This window comes from Dermacentor albipictus, chromosome 2 (genome assembly GCF_038994185.2).
Source record: "Dermacentor albipictus isolate Rhodes 1998 colony chromosome 2, USDA_Dalb.pri_finalv2, whole genome shotgun sequence".
Lineage (NCBI taxonomy): Eukaryota > Metazoa > Arthropoda > Arachnida > Ixodida > Ixodidae > Dermacentor > Dermacentor albipictus.
Window position 1 is genome coordinate 43,269,920 of NC_091822.1, and position 17,777 is coordinate 43,287,696.

At 50.9% G+C, this 17,777-nt stretch overlaps 1 protein-coding gene across 2 annotated transcripts in view; it reads left to right on the forward strand.

The window, feature by feature from the left end:
- The window catches only part of LOC135912789 (monocarboxylate transporter 3-like), a 210,638-nt gene that overhangs the window by 42,459 nt on the left and 150,402 nt on the right, over positions 1-17,777 (forward strand). For both annotated transcript variants that reach the window (XR_011512005.1, XM_065445336.2), the window contains exon 2: positions 12,200-12,462. Coding sequence is in view for 1 of the 2 variants with exons in the window: in XM_065445336.2 (XP_065301408.1) it covers positions 12,200-12,462 (263 nt within the window). In the remaining variant the exon portion in view is untranslated. The remainder of the gene's footprint in view (positions 1-12,199; positions 12,463-17,777) is intronic.

Genomic DNA, 17,777 nt, shown 5'->3' on the forward strand with positions numbered 1-17,777 from the left:
CTTGTCGGTCACGGTGGCAGCTAATTATGGTCACGACGAATGGTGAAGGGTAAGGTTTAACGGCGGCATCGGATGTACTGGATTCGGTGGAGCTAGCTAGCATGGCCGGTGTTGTGATTCGGAGACACGAGCGCAGCTATAGTGAGAATGTGCGAGAGGTTGTGGGCTACGCAAAGCGCCTTCTACCACTCATAAGGAACCGCTTTATTGCAGCCGAGCTCATACAGCCCCCACATAACCCTTCCCCCTCGCCCCGAAGGAGATGACAATGACGAGTATCAGGCATGTGTTGCGCTAACACATGGCATGATTTTACTACGTCTTTAAAGTATTGCTCTTTTATGGGAAGCCCGAAACAGGGATTTGACAAACCGCCTCCAACCACATGGCCTCCGAGGTCGCAAGTGCTTGACAGCACGACATATCACAGGTCATGCTGGCCGAAGCCGGTTAGTTAGGTGTGTGATTTCCAGGCGGCTTTGTTTACCGCCAGCATTTAGCAAGACACCGGTTATCATGACAGGCAGTTTTTTTTTTTACATCTGTGAAGTGCTTCGCGTGTCATGTATCCGTGGTTTTTCTTTCCCTACTGACTTCGACAAAGTGTTTTAGGTGTTCCCAAAGTGCTCTGTATCTCATCTTTGTATATGTGTTGGCTGTGATGAATTCGGTGACAAATATGAGTGGAAGAGCAGTGTTTGCAAATGCTGCAAAATGCTTAATTACGGCGCCGAAGCTGGCGGCCGAACTGTGTCGGCAGAGGTTTGCGACAATGCTTTTTCATCACGCGACATTCACTTAGGTGTTTCTGTACCTGAAATGTGGATTTTATACACGTGTAAGCACGCTAACAACGGCCCGTGTATTTCTTAAAAGTGCCGCGTAGCAATGACAACAGCAGCCACTGTAACAGCGTCAGCGTTCTATTGTCGCACACGAATGCCATATTCGCCCTTCATTATCGTGCTGCGTCACCCGTGACGAAGAACGGAGGGCAAGTGACTGTTTATATGTATCCGTGCAGGGATGTCCTCACTGAAGAAAAATGGTAGGACGCCATCTAAACACAACATCTTAATGAGCCATACGAACCCGGTCATTAGCGCAGTTCTATTTTAATCCCCTCGCTGCTGTGGAACGTCGTTCAACTTTCCACTATAGTACCGTCACTTATTCACGACGATGAGTGTGTTTGGCAGATCAGTAATACAGTTCCGTTTCACAACCTGGAAGCAATGCTTGGTCGTTGAGCAAGTTGTGTTGTGGGGTAAAAAAATGTATCACTGCGCACTCTGCTGATGTTACGTGGTACCCGCCGTGGTTTCTCAGTGGCTATGGTGTTGGGCTGCTGAGCACGAGGTCGCGGGATCGAATCCCGGCCACGGCGGCCGCATTTCGATGGGGGCGAAATGCGAAAACACCCGTGTGCTTAGATTTAGGTGCACGTTAAAGAACCCCAGGTGGTCAAAATTTCCGGAGTCCTCCACTACGGCGTGCCTCATAATCAGAAAGTGGTTTTGGCACGTAAAACCCCAAATATTATTATTATTATGTTACGTGGTTTAATACGTGCTACGCTCACACGCCTTTATATGCTACGACTGCGTCGCATGAGTTTTGCGACGCACCACGCGCACGCACTTTTGCTTACTGAAAGTGGCTTACTATTTTATTGGCTGTGAAAGCTGGCACGGTGCGACGTCGTTTCGGCACCCCTGACATCGCATAATTTTGAAACAATATGCCCTGACATTCCTTTCCCAATTATCTTGAATAACCAGTTTTGTATTTATTTCCGTTAATTTCAGTAAGATCTAAATATGCACGAGTGAGCATATAAACCCTAATTCTGACCAGAGCAAAGCTGATCACCAGACTGATACGATGCTTCTAGAATTGCGGCTGTGTAAACTGATAAAATTTGCTTATTCTTGTGCATTGCGCGTCGCTTGGGGGTTGGATGTCTTTCGGATGCTGTTGGCATTTCTCTAATGCTTGCATATTTGGTGGTTTATGCGCTCCCATTGACTTATTTAACGAAATTGTGAAACTTCACAATTAAAGAGCTTCACACAAAGTGCCGTGATACGGGATCGGTTTTTTTTTTCTTTCTTGGTCCGCGGTAAAAGGTGGGCGTTCATCGTAATTACTTAAGCAGAAAATTCTGATGCCGATCTTTAAAAGTGCTACAACCAAACTTAATAAACATACCGCTAGAGATGTGAAGGTAACATGACGTTATTGCCTTCGCATGCTGAGTTCGAATCTTTTGAGAGTGATTTCGGCAGGGAAATGAATGTTGTGTTAAAGTGGCTAGCTGAAGTTGGGCCACCAACTCGTCGCGTTCAGGGTACTGCTTGTAAACGGAGAACATGGTGACTTGCTTCACCATAAGGCTTACTGTGCCCACCTTATCTCCAACACAAAAGGATGGCGACGTGCAAAGCAATTTCTGAAGGGTCATTGGGAGCACGACGATCGCGGAGCGGTGATTTTAGCCGAGCGAAACAGCTTACGCTTATGAGTAACACCGGATAACCGTTGTCATGCACATGCACTGCCGTAAAACGAAGGGCGTCGTCCTCGTTGACTATGTTTCTCGTGTTGCATGAGTTCTCGGCCAATATACGTGTCACAGAAAGCGTACGACCACAAGCATTTCGGACATGTTTGATGCTTTTACGATCAGTCTATCTTTTTATATATCCGGTGTCTGCTACATGTACTAAACGTCAGTTGACTTTGCTGTACGTGGAGCACCTTTGTTGGTTGTACCTTGACTGACTGCCTGGTCCAAGTTTTTCATTATGTCACGTGTATTGCTTGCCGCATTTCAATGTTAAAAGTCTCTTAATTTTTCACTTTTAAAGAACACGATTCCCCTCTTACTGAAACATGAGCAATAGTATTCACAAGAACACAATGTCAATCTTGGCAGCAATCCACGCAGTCAACTCGCACGTGCGCGACCAAATCTGGCAGCAAAACAGGACGCTTGGATTTCTAAGCTTTGAAAAGCAGTGTTTTTATGAAAGCTTAGACATGCTGGCCAGATCTGAATTCGTTTAGCCAGTCTGAAATGGAATATATTACTGCCACTCTAGGTACACGGTATCAAAGCATAAAAAAAGAAAACATTTTAGACATAAGGAAATTTGTTCAAAAAAATAAATATCTCTTTTTTTCGACCGACTTCACACTTTAACATCAACACTGAATGCTCCTCATGAATTGAGAACGCTGCCTCATCCTTTATGCAGATGACAAGGCACGCGTTTGATGGCTTCCTACGTATCATCGAAACAGCGACACAAATGTTATTTTCTACAGATGTTATTCTTATCCGCCACCTGTAAAACCCATCCACGTGAATACCACATGTGCCCGTCTTCTCCATATTTTTTTAGCAAAAGGTTTCGATGTCACTGTTCTAGTTGAATTTAAAAAAAAAGAAGTTGGCTGTGTGCCAGAGCCGAAATCGGCGGACATTTTAATTATTTTACCGTTATGCTCAGACTTGTCTAGAAATGGTGTTTCCCTCACTCAATACTCAACTATATGGCCGTTTCTTCCTCAATTCTACGCACCTTCGCATCACCAATCACACAATGCTCCGATTGCTGTTTACCTTACCTTTATATTTATCTGTATTTCGCAAAGTTGCGCTTTCGGCGCTATTGCAAACAAGTGCCAGAGAGGTCATAACTGGCGCAAGATTATGTGCTGCAAGTATCGCACTGTTTCGAGCAACATTAGTTCGAGTAAAAAAAAATGCGCCAGAACCCATCTCACGATGATTGTCGACGGTAATGCATTTAGCATTGAATCAAAATAGCGGCACAACGTGTTGCCACCATCGAAAGGAATTATGTAAGAGGCGTATACTGCAGCAGCGTTGCTCTTTAACGCTAAGAACACTAGGCGCCATCTAGTGCTGCCACAAGCATGCCTGCGCTTGGCCTCCGAAATGCGTGGCGCGCCGGTGCGTGCGAAGGCAGAGAAATGCGTCGTGCAGCAATCGAGCTCCTCTCTCGCGCTTTCTTCTATGGGAAACCAGCGCTGGATAGGCGGCGCGTCGACTGCCAGATAATTGTGTAGTTTTCGTGCGACTGCGCTGGCCGACGGGCTTGGCGTCCGACGACAGGATCAGCCCTCTACACCTAAAACTTTCGTCGGCCTCCAAAAAAGTATGTTCTGTGCCGGGGTGCGATTTCGAGAACCGTACGGCTGGCTTTTCCTGCATTAGTTTCCGCGCTGAAAGCTCGAAATGCCCATCAAGTTGAATGGCGGGTATTTGAATATCTAGCTCCAAAAGCAGGCCAACAAAACAAATTTCACGCCTTCGAAAACAAAATGACGTCACTTCTGCTTTTAACGGACATGGCGTCACATTATTTTTTCTTCCGCCGGAAGTGTTCCCACCACATACAGATGGCGCTAAGCCCCATGGACCGCCGATGGACCGCCATGTTTTGAACGTATGGGCTCCTATGGAAGCTTCGCTACCAGGTATATTTACCTTGCGTAAGAGTATCGCCGGCGTCCTTTTGTTTTCCTTCGACTTTCAGCGCACGCGACGCCACCACCAGTAGCAATTTTTGTCCGCGGGAGCGGCTGAGTTGTGAACGTTCTGACCGCCAGGGCGGCGCTGTAGGTGTCGTGAAAACTCCAGCGCTGGTTCCCCATGCGCACTGCGGCATCGAGTGGCACTGCCGGGCAGGCCGCGCGTGGCCTCCGAGACGAGACGAGAAGCGGGGCGCGTCGGTTCCTGCAAGCGCTAAAAACTGTTGCCTCTATTGCCGCACACTCCGTAATGCATACGCAGTGGCCTAGCTTGGACAGAGGTTCAGTGAAGAGCAGCGCATACAGGGTGCCTTCGTGGTGCCGCCTACTAAAGCGTCGGTTCGTTATTCTTGAGGAGTGCTTGTAACTTGGGTTCGATTCCGCTGACCATCGCGAAATTTTGCAGGATCTTTTGTTTTTTAGTTGTAAAGCAGCACACTTCCATTGGCGCATACCCAATGCTCCAAGTCGGCATCAAATAGATTTTTGGAACAGTGGTACCTACACTCTCAAAAAAGTTTGCGCTCCTTCGGCCTTATCTTGTCCCACAACAATAATCGTTGTCTGCCTTGCCTGCGTTTCCTTTCTTGCAAACTCGGCGCTCGCTACTTTCCTGTCGTGAATGCTATGTCATGGTCATAACGCGCGAACCATTCGTGACTTGGAACTACCGGAGTCGCAGCATTAAAGAAAGGAAATGCGGGAAAGACAGATGACGATTATTGCTGTGGGACAAGATATGACCCAAACCGTGCAAATTTTTCCAAGAGTGTACCCAGTCCCTCGTCTACAGTGACCCATGTCGGCGTGAAAAAGGTTGGATGAAGAGGGGCACATATGTACACATTGCCATATACTCATAGACCCAAGTTGGTCCATCGGTTGGTGAGATTGATGTTCCCACAATACAGCCACCCGATACGCTATTCATTCGACCACGGACTAATCAAGGTAGGCGGTAGATAGATAGATAGATAGATAGATAGATAGATAGATAGATAGATAGATAGATAGATAGATAGATAGATAGATAGATAGATAGATAGATAGATAGATAGATAGATAGATAGATAGATAGATAGATAGATAGATAGATAGATAGATAGATAGATAGATAGATAGATAGATAGATAGATAGATAGATAGATAGATAGATAGATAGATAGATAGATAGATAGATATCACACAGTTCGTGAAGCACACTAATAACGCTAACGCATTAAAAATAGAGAACATTTATGTCATGAGTCCAAATGGTAACGTTTGGAGGCCCGTTGTGATATATATACACAACAAATATGCCGTAGACGGACGGAATAAGCCTTGGAAATGCCCATAGAATGTGGTTCATCCTGCACTGTCGCATAGCAGAAGGTCGAAGATTCGGCAGTATATCCCTACTGTACGCGGACGGATTCTGCGACGGCCGCACTAATGCAAAATTTTCGGTGCTGTAGCTCCTACTGCCTGACGCAAACCGCTAGGTCAGAACCTCCCGGGGGTATTAGAACTTGCGCAGTGCGTTGAAGTGTCTGTTCAAGAATCTCAATTCTTTCAACGCATTGGAACTCTAGCGAAATCTGTAAATGTGCAACTGCAACGCCGAATGGCGCCAACGAGCCAACTGCGGTACAAGACGACGAGGAACGCGCAAACAGTGGCACGAGCGTCTTCGCGCGGTTACGCCGAGTGGCGCCAACGTGCCAGCTGCGGTAGAAGACGAAGACGAACGCGCGAGCAGTGGAACAAGCGTGTTCTCGTGTTTACGCCGAATGGCGTCAACGAGCCAGCTGCGGTACAATACGACGAGGAACGCGTAAACAGTGGCATGAGCGTCTTCGCGCGGTTACGCCGAGTGGCGCCAACAAGCCACTTGCGGTAGAAGACGATGACGAACGCGCGAGCAGTGGAACAAGCGTCTTCTCGTGTTTACGCCGAATGGCGTCAACGAGCCAGCTGCGGTACAATACGACGAGGAACGCGCAAACAGTGGCACGAGCGTCTTCGCGCGGTTACGCCGAGTGGCGCCAACAAGCCAGCTGCGGTAGAAGACGATGACGAACGCGCGAGCAGTGGCACAAGCGTCTTCTCGTGTTTACGCCGAATGGCGTCAACGAGCCAGCTGCGGTACAATACGACGAGGAACGCGCAAACAGTGGCACGAGCGTCTTCGCGCGGTTACGCCGATTGGCGCCAACAAGCCAGTTGCGGTAGAAGACGATGACGAACGCGCGAGCAGTGGAACAAGCGTCTTCTCGTGTTTACGCCGAATGGCGTCAACGAGCCAGCTGCGGTACAATACGACGAGGAACGCGCAAACAGTGGCACGAGCGTCTTCGCGCGGTTACGCCGAGTGGCGCCAACAAGCGAGTTGCGGTAGAAGACGATGACGAACGCGCGAGCAGTGGAACAAGCGTCTTCTCGTGTTTACGCCGAATGGCGTCAACGAGCCAACTGCGGTACAAGACGACGAGGAACGCGCAAACAGTGGCACGAGCGTCTTCGCGCGGTTACGCCGATTGGCGCCAACAAGCCAGTTGCGGTAGAAGACGATGACGAACGCACGAGCAGTGGAACAAGCGTCTTCTCGTGTTTACGCCGAATGGCGTCAACGAGCCAACTGCGGTACAAGACGACGAGGAACGCGCAAACAGTGGCACGAGCGTCTTCGCGCGGTTACGCCGAGTGGCGCCAACAAGCCAGTTGCGGTAGAAGACGATGACGAACGCGCGAGCAGTGGAACAAGCGTCTTCTCGTGTTTACGCCGAATGGCGTCAACGAGCCAACTGCGGTACAAGACGACGAGGAACGCGCAAACAGTGGCACGAGCGTCTTCGCGCGGTTACGCCGAGTGGCGCCAACGAGCCAGCTGCGGTAGAAGACGATGACGAACGCGCGAGCAGTGGAACAAGCGTCTTCTCGTGTTTACGCCGAATGGCGTCAACGAGCCAGCTGCGGTACAATACGACGAGGAACGCGCAAACAGTGGCATGAGCGTCTTCGGGCGGTTACGCCGAGTGGCGCCAACAAGCCAGTTGCGGTAGAAGACGATGACGAACGCGCGAGCAGTGGAACAAGCGTCTTCTCGTGTTTACGCCGAATGGCGCCAACGAGCCAGCTGCGGTACAATACGACGAGGAACGCGCAAACAGTGGCACGAGCGTCTTCGCGCGGTTACGCCGAGTGGCGCCAACAAGCCAGTTGCGGTAGAAGACGATGACGAACGCGCGAGCAGTGGAACAAGCGTCTTCTCGTGTTTACGCCGAATGGCGCCAACGAGCCAGCTGCGGTACAATACGACGAGGAACGCGCAAGCAGTGGCATGAGCGTCTTCGCGCGGTTACGCGGAGTGGCACCAACAAGCCAGTTGCGCTAGAAGACGATGACGAACGCGCGAGCAGTGGAACAAGCGTCTGCTCGTGTTTACGCCGAATGGCGCCAACGAGCCACCTGTGGTACAAGACGACGAGGAACGCGCAAACAGTGGCACGAGCGTCTTCGCGCGGTTACGCCGAGTGGCGCCAACGAGCCAGCTGCAGTAAAAGACGATGACGAACGCGCGAGCAGTGGAACAAGCGTCTTCTCGTGTTTACGCCGAATGGCGCCAACGAGCCAGCTGTGGTACAAGACGACGAGGAACGCGCAAACAGTGGCACGAGCGTCTTCGCGCGGTTACGCCGAGTGGCGCCAACGAGCCAGCTGCGGTAGAAGACGACGAGGAACGCGCGAGCAGTGGAACAAGCGTATTCGCGTCTTTACGCCGAATGGCGCCAACGAGCCAGCTGTGGTACACGACGACGAGGAACGCGCAAACAGTGGCACGAGCGTCTTCGCGCGGTTACGCGGAGTGGCGCCAACGTGCCAGCTGCGGTAGAAGACGATGACGAACGCACGAGCAGTGGAACAAGCGCTTCTCGTGTTTACGGCGAATGGCGCCAACGAGCCAGCTGCGGTACAAGACGACGAGGAACGCGCAAACAGTGGCACGAGTGTCTTCGCGCGGTTACGCCGAGTGGCGCCAACGAGCCAGCTGCGGTACAATACGACGAGGAACGCGCAAACAGTGGCACGAGCGTCTTCGCGCGGTTACGCGGAGTGTCGCCAATGTGCCAGCTGCGGTAGAAGACGATGACGAACGCACGAGCAGTGGAACAAGCGCCTTCTCGTGTTTACGCCGAATGGTGCCAACGAGCCAGCTGCGGTACAATACGACGAGGAACGCGCAAACAGGGGCACGAGCGTCTTCGCGCGGTTACGCGGAGTGGCGCCAACGTGCCAGCTGCGGTAGAAGACGATGATGAACGCACGAGCAGGGGAACAAGCGCCTTCTAGTGTATACGGCGAATGGCGCCAACGAGCCAGCTGCGGTACAAGACGACGAGGAACGCGCAAACAGTGGCACGAGCGTCTTCGCGCGGTTACGCCGAGTGGCGCCAACAAGCCAGTTGCGGTAGAAGACGATGACGAACGCGCGAGCAGTGGAACAAGCGTCTTCTCGTGTTTACGCCGAATGGCGCCAACGAGCCAGCTGCGGTACAATACGACGAGGAACGCGCAAACAGTGGCACGAGCGTCTTCGCGCGGTTACGCCGAGTGGCGCCAACAAGCCAGTTGCGGTAGAAGACGATGACGAACGCGTGAGCAGTGGAACAAGCGTCTTCTCGTGTTTACGCCGAATGGCGCCAACGAGCCAGCTGCGGTACAATACGACGAGGAACGCGCAAACAGTGGCACGAGCGTCTTCGCGCGGTTACGCGGAGTGGCGCCAACGTGCCAGCTGCGGTAGAAGACGATGATGAACGCACGAGCAGTGGAACAAGCGCCTTCTCGTGTTTACGGCGAATGGCGCCAACGAGCCAGCTGCGGTACAAGACGACGAGGAGCGCGCAAACAGTGGCACGAGCGTCTTCGCGTGGTTACGCCGAGTGGCGCCAACGAGCCAGTTGCGGTAGAAGACGATGACGAACGCACGAGCAGTGGAACAAGCGTCTTCTCGTGTTTACGCCGAATGGCGCCAACGAGCCAGCTGCGGTACAAGATGACGAGGAGCGCGCACACTGGCACGAGCGTCTTCGCGCGGTGACGCCGAGCGGCGCCAACGAGCCAGCTGCGATAGAAGACGATGACGAACGCGCGAGCAGTGGAACAAGCGTATTCGCGTCTTTACCCCGAATGGGGCCAACGAGCCAGCTGCGGTAGAAGACGACAAGGAACGCGCAAACAGTGGCACGTGCGTTCGCACGTTGAAGGCGATTTAGACGCTCCACCTAGGAAGAGCTGAGCTCTAAAGCGCATGTGTCAGTTCCTGTAAACTTGATTGTTGATAAGGCCACATTTCGTGGTATATTTAAAGCTCAACCAGCTCAACCTAGAGCTCAACCCAGCTCCTCAGGCGCGGCGGTGTCGCCTTCAATACCACGTGATACCGTGACGTCACGGCAGAGGAGAAACGGGGCTCCAACTCGCGTTGCCGCTCGCGGCGTCGCGGCGGTATACAAGCAGCTGCGCTTGCCTCTGCTAGACACTCACGAGGTGATATGCCTCCTGGAGACAGAGCTGCTCGTTGGAATGAGAGGCGAAGGTTGCGACGTGCTACAGAGACTGTTTCTAGGTGGCTTTGGCTCAACTCTTGCAAGATGGGCTGGGTGGGAATCGAGCCAGGGTCTCCGGAGTGTGAGACGGAGACGCTACCACTGAGCCACGAGTACGATGCTTCAAAGCGGTACAAAAGCGCCTCTAGTGAATGCGGTGTTGCCTTAGAAACGAGCTGTTTCTTAGGCTCAGGCGTGCATCGCTTGCTCAGGCGCACATTTCGTTGCTGCGCCAAACGCTGCGTTGCTCGACGCTCACCGCGTCCAATGCGGGGCGCGTAGTCGCTGCGCCGTAGCCCATTGTCTTACACCCCTTGGCGGGTCGACGGGAACGCTGTCACGTTCCACTCTTGAAGGCGAAGCAGAGTAACGCATGAGTTGTTTCTTCGTCTAGCCGAACCAAATATAGCCAAGCAACAGCAGTTCACCAGGCTAAACAGTGGTTCAACAACTAAAATAAAGGCTAGTATGCTTCGCATCCTGGGCTTAACCTTAGCTAAGCCACAGCCATTTTTTTGTTTTTTCTTTGTATAAAGAATGAGTTTACGGAGTTGTGCAGTTTTTGCCTCCAACGGATTTTTATCGTGTTTGTTAGTCTATCCGTGTCTTTGACTGATAATGCTTGCTTTATTCTGCTGTATATCTTGTACAGTTTCGCTTGCTGCGTCAATTTTTTCGCCCTTCCTGCTTGGTCTTCGGACTGCATTATATACTAAATAATAAAACAGCATAAACCACCACGTATATCTTATGCAAGATGTTGTGGTGATGATTGCTTTAGCTATTTTGTAGACATAAAGCGTACATGTTCATATCACGATCATGAAGGGCTTGTGACTCTTCGTACACGAGGACTCGTATTCCACTCTTTATTCTGATTGTCTTATTGATGGATATATGGGGAAAGAAATAATGGCCGTGCATCGGAACATAAGAAATTGTAGAGAGTACGTCAAGGAAACATCCACAGTTCTGCACTGGTGATTGCGGCAATGACGTTGTGGTTTACATTTTTCCCTTCATGCTTCAATAATGTTCTCAGCTCCATTACAAAGCGCCTTGATGTCAATATCCCGTTCCGCCTCGCATCATGTTTCGCATTTGTCCGTCTTAGAGCTCACGCTGTGCAACCAACGTGGAAGTTCCCACCTGCAAGCCCAATTTGGCTCCCCCACCCATGTTTCTGCGATGAACCAATTAATTCTTGATGTTTAATTCCGAAATCGACATTTGCTAGACGTCAGAAATACCTACGTTCTTGCAAGAAAGACTCAGTACTTCTAAAGTATGCTGCTTGGACCTAAAAGGAGATGCCTGAAAGATTTTTTTCCCTAACTAGTAATGCGTATTGTAACTTGACATAAAGGCCTCTTCTTGGTCGCAAGATGTCTAGTTCTCCAAGTGGCTTTATTGCAAAATAGTGCAGCTGATATGTGCGCATATATTTTGTGCCTGTTGAGGAAAAAACACACGGGCTTCGTTAATTCAGTATGCCGCTACGTTCCTGGTGGTGTGCCAAGAATAAGCCCGCTGTGGTTCCTCTTGCGCGCAGGTGTGCATATACGTATGCATGCGATGTACCTGGCCTTCCTGTGCGGGTGTTCGTTCTTTTACATCTGTCACACAGTGCCTGCTGGGGAACCGTAACATTCAATATAACGAACACACTGCAAAATGTCCTCATATATGGGCAGTCAAGCATCTCTGTGACCGTCGCAGCAAGCCATCTATGCAATGCAAATTGCTTTTGTGAAGGCTCCCTTAAATATGTCATATATTATGAGCAGCAGGGTGTAAAACCGTGCTAGTTGGCGTCCCATCTGGTTATACACAGCGCACAGCCGAAGAAAGGGCGATGAAGCGGGGACACAGACAAACGCTAGCCGAGCGCTTGTTTGCCTCCCCTTTATTCTTCCTTCGTCTGGCTCCACGCCGCGTGACCAAGTATATTACCAATACTCACTTTGTCTTCATTTCTAGCTCCTAGAATTTGCATCTAATAAATCTAGGCAAATGGGATCTCTTCTCAAATCTTGTATGTGCAGGTTGAGCAGTGTTTTCACCAAGTCTTCAGCAAGCGATGAAACAAATGCCAGCGCCATGAGGCGGCAGTCGCGGCGTTTCCAACGAAAGGACATCGACAAAAGCTGGGGCATTGCAGCTGCGGCAGCTATCGCATCCTTCTTCAACATGGCGACACAGATAAACTCAGGCTTCTACTTCGTCGCCATCATGGACACTTTCGCCGTCGACTTCACGGATGCTTCCTGGCCAGGGAGCGTATTCACAATAATGATATACTCAGGAAGTGAGTAACAGTTGCATGCTTCTCGACACGAATTTGTTGTCCGCCTATCTCAGCTGCTTCATATGCTTCAGTTTAGGTCACAACTCTCGACACCACCGCGTGCTACTCCCTTAGGTTGGCCATTAGGAAGAAAAATATAATAGGCAGAATGTTCTTGGCTTCCCTGACGGGTAGGAGATAGTCGGTAGGCGGAGCACTGCGTGTTCATTTTGCAGCTTTCAAGCTATGCCTTAATGTAACGAAGCTTGATCGACTTTCACAGACGCTTTGGTTTTGGTGCGATAAGTGCGAGGCGCTGAACGTGGCTAATGCCACTAAATCTGTATAACAAATTTATTTTGTATCATAAACGTAGCTTTTCGTTCTTTTCCAGTTACACGCGTGCTACCATTCATATAAGATAACCATTCATATTGTTTCATATAGCTAGTTACATCTAACATACTGACACGTGTAGTTATCTTTATCGGGTGACCACGTTTCGCCGCCTAACAAATGTTATCGTACAGCGCGGCACGCGCCTGCATGTATCCGAAGTTTCTGGAAACTTATCGATGTTTCTAACCGCTGTCTGTTGTCGCCAAACCTTGTGTTATCTGATTTCATCGCGTGACGCGAATGGTGTAGAACTTTGTGGAAGGCATGCGGGTCCCAACGATTAGTCTGGAACATTCGACGACTGCTGTATGAAAGCCGACGCGCTTGACCCGCTGATCAGATTTTCGACGACCGCCGATCGTGTTCGCCGCTACATTGGCCTTTGAGTGTAGCCTGTTTTTTGGGGCACAAGTTCGCCCATTCAAACAGGCTACACTCAAAGAACAATGGTAGCGGCGAACACGATCAGCGGCCGTCGAAAATCTGATTAAGATTTTCAGCTTCATGCGCAGAACATCAACAATGTCCGAGCTCGGTTGTCTTTGCGTCCGGGTCCGTATCTGCGATGTTGTGTTCGGGAGCACTTCGTAGTTAACGTGACTGACGCGGCATAGAACTTTACATGGACCAAAATACCTGCTCAGCAACTTTTCACAGAGGCCACGGCGGCGAACAGGGGTCCACACCCAAACTTGGTCTCCGGAGTTGTAGGACACGTGCCTGTGGCGGATGTTCTATCGTGGTGCGTCCGTCTGCGGCCGCTGGCCGACATGCAGCCGCGCGAGCTGCCGAGCTTCCTCAGCAAATTCATCGACGTCAGTTGTCAAGTGGTCACTGTCTTGAAATGGCAGCATAGCAGTCAGCAATGTCTGGACTTCGTGACCGTAGAGAAGGCGAAATTGTGTGAATCGCATCGTCTCTTGCACGGTGGTGTTATACGCGAAGGTCCCGTGAGGCAAGATCCGATCCCATGTTTTTGTTGGACGTCGATGTACATGGAGATAATGTCTGTGATCGTCTTATACAGTCGTTCGGTAAGTCCGTTGGTCTGTCGATGATACGCGGTCGCCGTTCAATGCCTGTGTTGCTTAATTCAAACACTTCATCCATAAGCTGGGCTGTGAATGCTGTCCCTCTCTCTCTGTTATGACAGGGGAGGGAGCACCGTGACGTAGAACGATGTGGCGCGTGAAGAATTACGCTGTCTCTGAAGCCGTGGCTCGTGGGATGGCCTGCGTGTATGCATAACGTGTTAAAATATCAGTCGTGATGATCACGCATTTGTTGGCGTCGGCTAATAGAGGAAAGGGTCTCAGAACGTCCATGCCGACTTGGTCGAAAGGCGTGTGTGGTGCTTGATTGGCTGATGGAAGATCTCCGGATTAACTGATGGTGTATTTCGTCGCTGGCATTCAGGACAGCCTTTAACGTACTCTTTGACGTTTACCGAAAGCCCGGCCAATAGTAAATCTCGCTTACACTAGTGAGTGTCCATGAGAAACCTAAATGGCCAGATGTGTGTTAATCATGGCAAGCGAAGAGGACGTCGTTTCGTATGTCTCTTGGAACCGCCAGTAGTTAGCACGGCTGTTCGAACGGGCATTGTTCTTACACAGCACGTTGTCTCCTCGACAGAAGGGTGTCAATGAGCAAGACAGATGCCGTTGTATGGCTGTGCCGCGGCCCTCTAAATGATCGATGATCCGTCGAATCTCAGCGTCGCCACGCTGCCGTCTGATCAAGTACGACGAACTAATGGCGCCTAGGAAGCTGTCATTGTCCTCTGTTTCCTGACTTACAGGATCAATGGGTGCGCAGGACAGTGTTTCAGCGTCTTCGTGCTGACGGCAAGAATTATAAACGATAGTGATGTTAAATTCCGCCAGCTCCACCCTGCCAGTCGTCCTGAAGGGTCGCGCATGGTTGCCAATCAACAGAGGGTAGTCCGTTACTCCGTTACTATTTTGAAGGGATGACCATAGAGGTAGCTGAAACTTGATAATCGCCCACACGACTGCGAGGCACTCGCTCTCTGTAGTCGAATAATTCTCCTCGGCGCGGGACAGTGAGCGACTGGCATAGGCTATAACTCTTTCCACTCCATCTTGACGCTGGACAAGCACTGCGCCAAGGCCAATGCTACTGGCGTGGGTATGCCCCTCTGTATCGGTATCATCGTCAAATTGTGCAAGAACGGGGTATGACTGTAGGCGTTGTCGTAATTCAGCAAAAGCTGCCTGTTGCTCATTATGCCAGACAAATGGCGTCACATCCCTTGTAAGGCGAGTCAGAGGCTCCGCTATCTTCAAAAAGCCCCAAATCAACCGGTGATAGTAGGCGCACAAACCCAGGAAGCGCCAGAGGGTCTTGTTATCGGCAGCATCTGGATATGCGGCCACAGTGGCAAGCTTGTCTGGATCAGGTCGGACCTCTTTGGCACTTACTATATGCCCGAGCAACATGAGCTTTTAACAACCGAAGTGGCACTTTTATGGCTTAAGTGTGAATTCGGCCGATCGGATGGCTCCTAGCACACTGCGCAGGTTGTGAAGATGCTGCTCGAACGTTACACAAAATACGACCACATTATCAAGGTACACAAGACAAGCCTGCTACTTCAGTCCAGTGAGGACAGTGTCCATCATTATCTGGAAAATAGCTAGGGCTGAACACGCAAAAAGGAAGGACTCGAAATTCGTAGAGACTATCTGGAGTCACAAAGGCTGTTTTCTCGCGACCTCCTACGTCTACCTCGATTTGCCAGTAGCCCCTTTTTAAATTGAGAGAAGAAAAATAGTGGGCACGCCATAGCCTATCTAACGAGTTGTCGATACGCAGCAGCGAGTACACGTCCTTTTTAGTTACGTTGTTAAGCTTCCGGTAGTCGACACAAAAGCGGAGCGTTCCGTCTTTCTTTTTGACAAGAACGACTGGAGACAACCACGGGCTATTGGAAGGTTCGATGACTCCGTCATTAAGCATCTCCCGGACCTGTGTACGTATGGCTTATTTTGCCGACACGCGGTAAGGCTGCTGGTGTATCAGGCGTGCCTCCTAGAACATGATGGTCCTCTGCCTAATGACGGGAGTCTGAAATACCTTCGCAAAACTCGCGAAGCAGGTCCCTAGTTCATGCAAGAGCTTGCGTAGCGCTGTCTGGGTATCGGTAGACAGTTCAGAATTGATGTCGATATGGTCCAGAGGCGTGTCTGCTGTCTCCACTACATCCGATGTGAAACAGTTGTTAACGTCTGCTGCTTCATCTGCAAACGCTATCGAAGTGCCGCAAAGGTGCCAATGCTCGATTCTAAAGTTAGTAACAAGCAATCGCCATTGGTCATCACGAAGCTGTCTAACACTTCTAGCCACACAAACACCTTGCTTCAGGATGTCTTCCAAATTAGTGTTGGCCACCGCTCCGCCATCACGTAAGCCACAGCATGTGAGGTCGACGAGGACACTGGCTCGTGGAGGAAGCGTTACACTGTCTCCAGAAGCACGAAGTACGTCAGCACGCCATTAATGGTCCTGCACGTCGATTGCTCGGTCGGCTGAGAATGCGATACGACGCTCTTGAAGAATATTAATAGCGCCATACTCCTCCAGGAAGTCGACGTCAAGAATGACGCCGTGGGAGCATTCGCGTAAGACAAGGCAAAACGCTACCAATGTATATCCTTGAATTTCAACTCTAGTCGTGAAGGCGTGCAGTGCGGTAACAACGTGACCGCCAGTTGTCCGAATGTGCCAGTTATACCAGGGCGTGATTATTTTCTTCAGCTGCGTTGCCATTTCGCCGCTTAATATAGAGTAGTCTGCGCCGGTCTCCACTAAAGCACTAACGGCATAACCGTCAATAGTCACTGCTACATTTAGAGAAAGTCGGTCCTCCTGTTCAGCTGCAGGTGATGTTGGACCGGGATCTGTCTATGGCTGGGTCGATTGGGGGTCTTCAGCACTTCGATTGTCAGTGACCTCGCCCCCAAAGATCGCTTAATTAGTTTTCCCGGCGGGGACTGTGTCTCTGCGCAGTAGAATACCGCTGGGGTGGAGGCGAAAATTGTCTCGGAGACGATGACTGCGACTGCCGCCCGGCAGGTGGTGGCAAGCGCTGCTGAGAGATGTAGTCGCAAATGTCCCGGGGTCGATAGTCGTATCGGGGTGGTGGCGAGTATGCGCAAACACCGCGAAGTCCAAGGCACCGGTATGGGCACTGGCGTTGCAGGTGGTCAGCTTCACTGCAGTGGAAGCACAGAGGCCGGCGATCGCGTGTGCGCCACTCATCCGACTGCCGAGGCAACGTGCCTCTATCGCCGATGTAGTGCACCGGTTGCTGCGGACGATGGGCAACTGGAGCGGCATGAGCAAAAGGCGGCTGAATGTGCCCAGCTTGGCGGTACAATATCGGCTGCGCCAACTGAAGCGACACTGTAGGAGGAGCACGGATGAACCGCCGCGGAGAAGAAGCAGGGTGCCTTAATGTTTCCGCATAGGTCACTCGGCGGTATTATGTAGGTTCAGCCCCAGCATTACGAGGAGGGAAGGTCTCACTTCCTCGTCGTTGATAACGCTTGTAAGGGAGCTTAACGTAGGGCGTGGTGTTGGTGTGTCGCCGGTCTTTTGCGACTTTTCACGCGCTACAAAGCGGAAGAGCTCTTGCAGACAGTCACTGTTGCTTCCGACTGTCATGAAAACGTCAGCAGCAGACATGCTGTTCCCTTGCCGCTCATACAGGTTGGACCGATGCAGAAGCATCTTTTCCATGGTCACGGCCTCAGACAATAACTCCTCGACCGCCTTCGGAGGGCTCCGGGGTACGAGAGCACCAAAGAGTTGCTCCTTGACCTCCCTCATCAGATGACGTAACTTCTCCTCCGGCATTGCTGGGTCAGCTCGTCTGAAGAGGCGCGTCATGTCTTCGATCTACGTGGTCACTG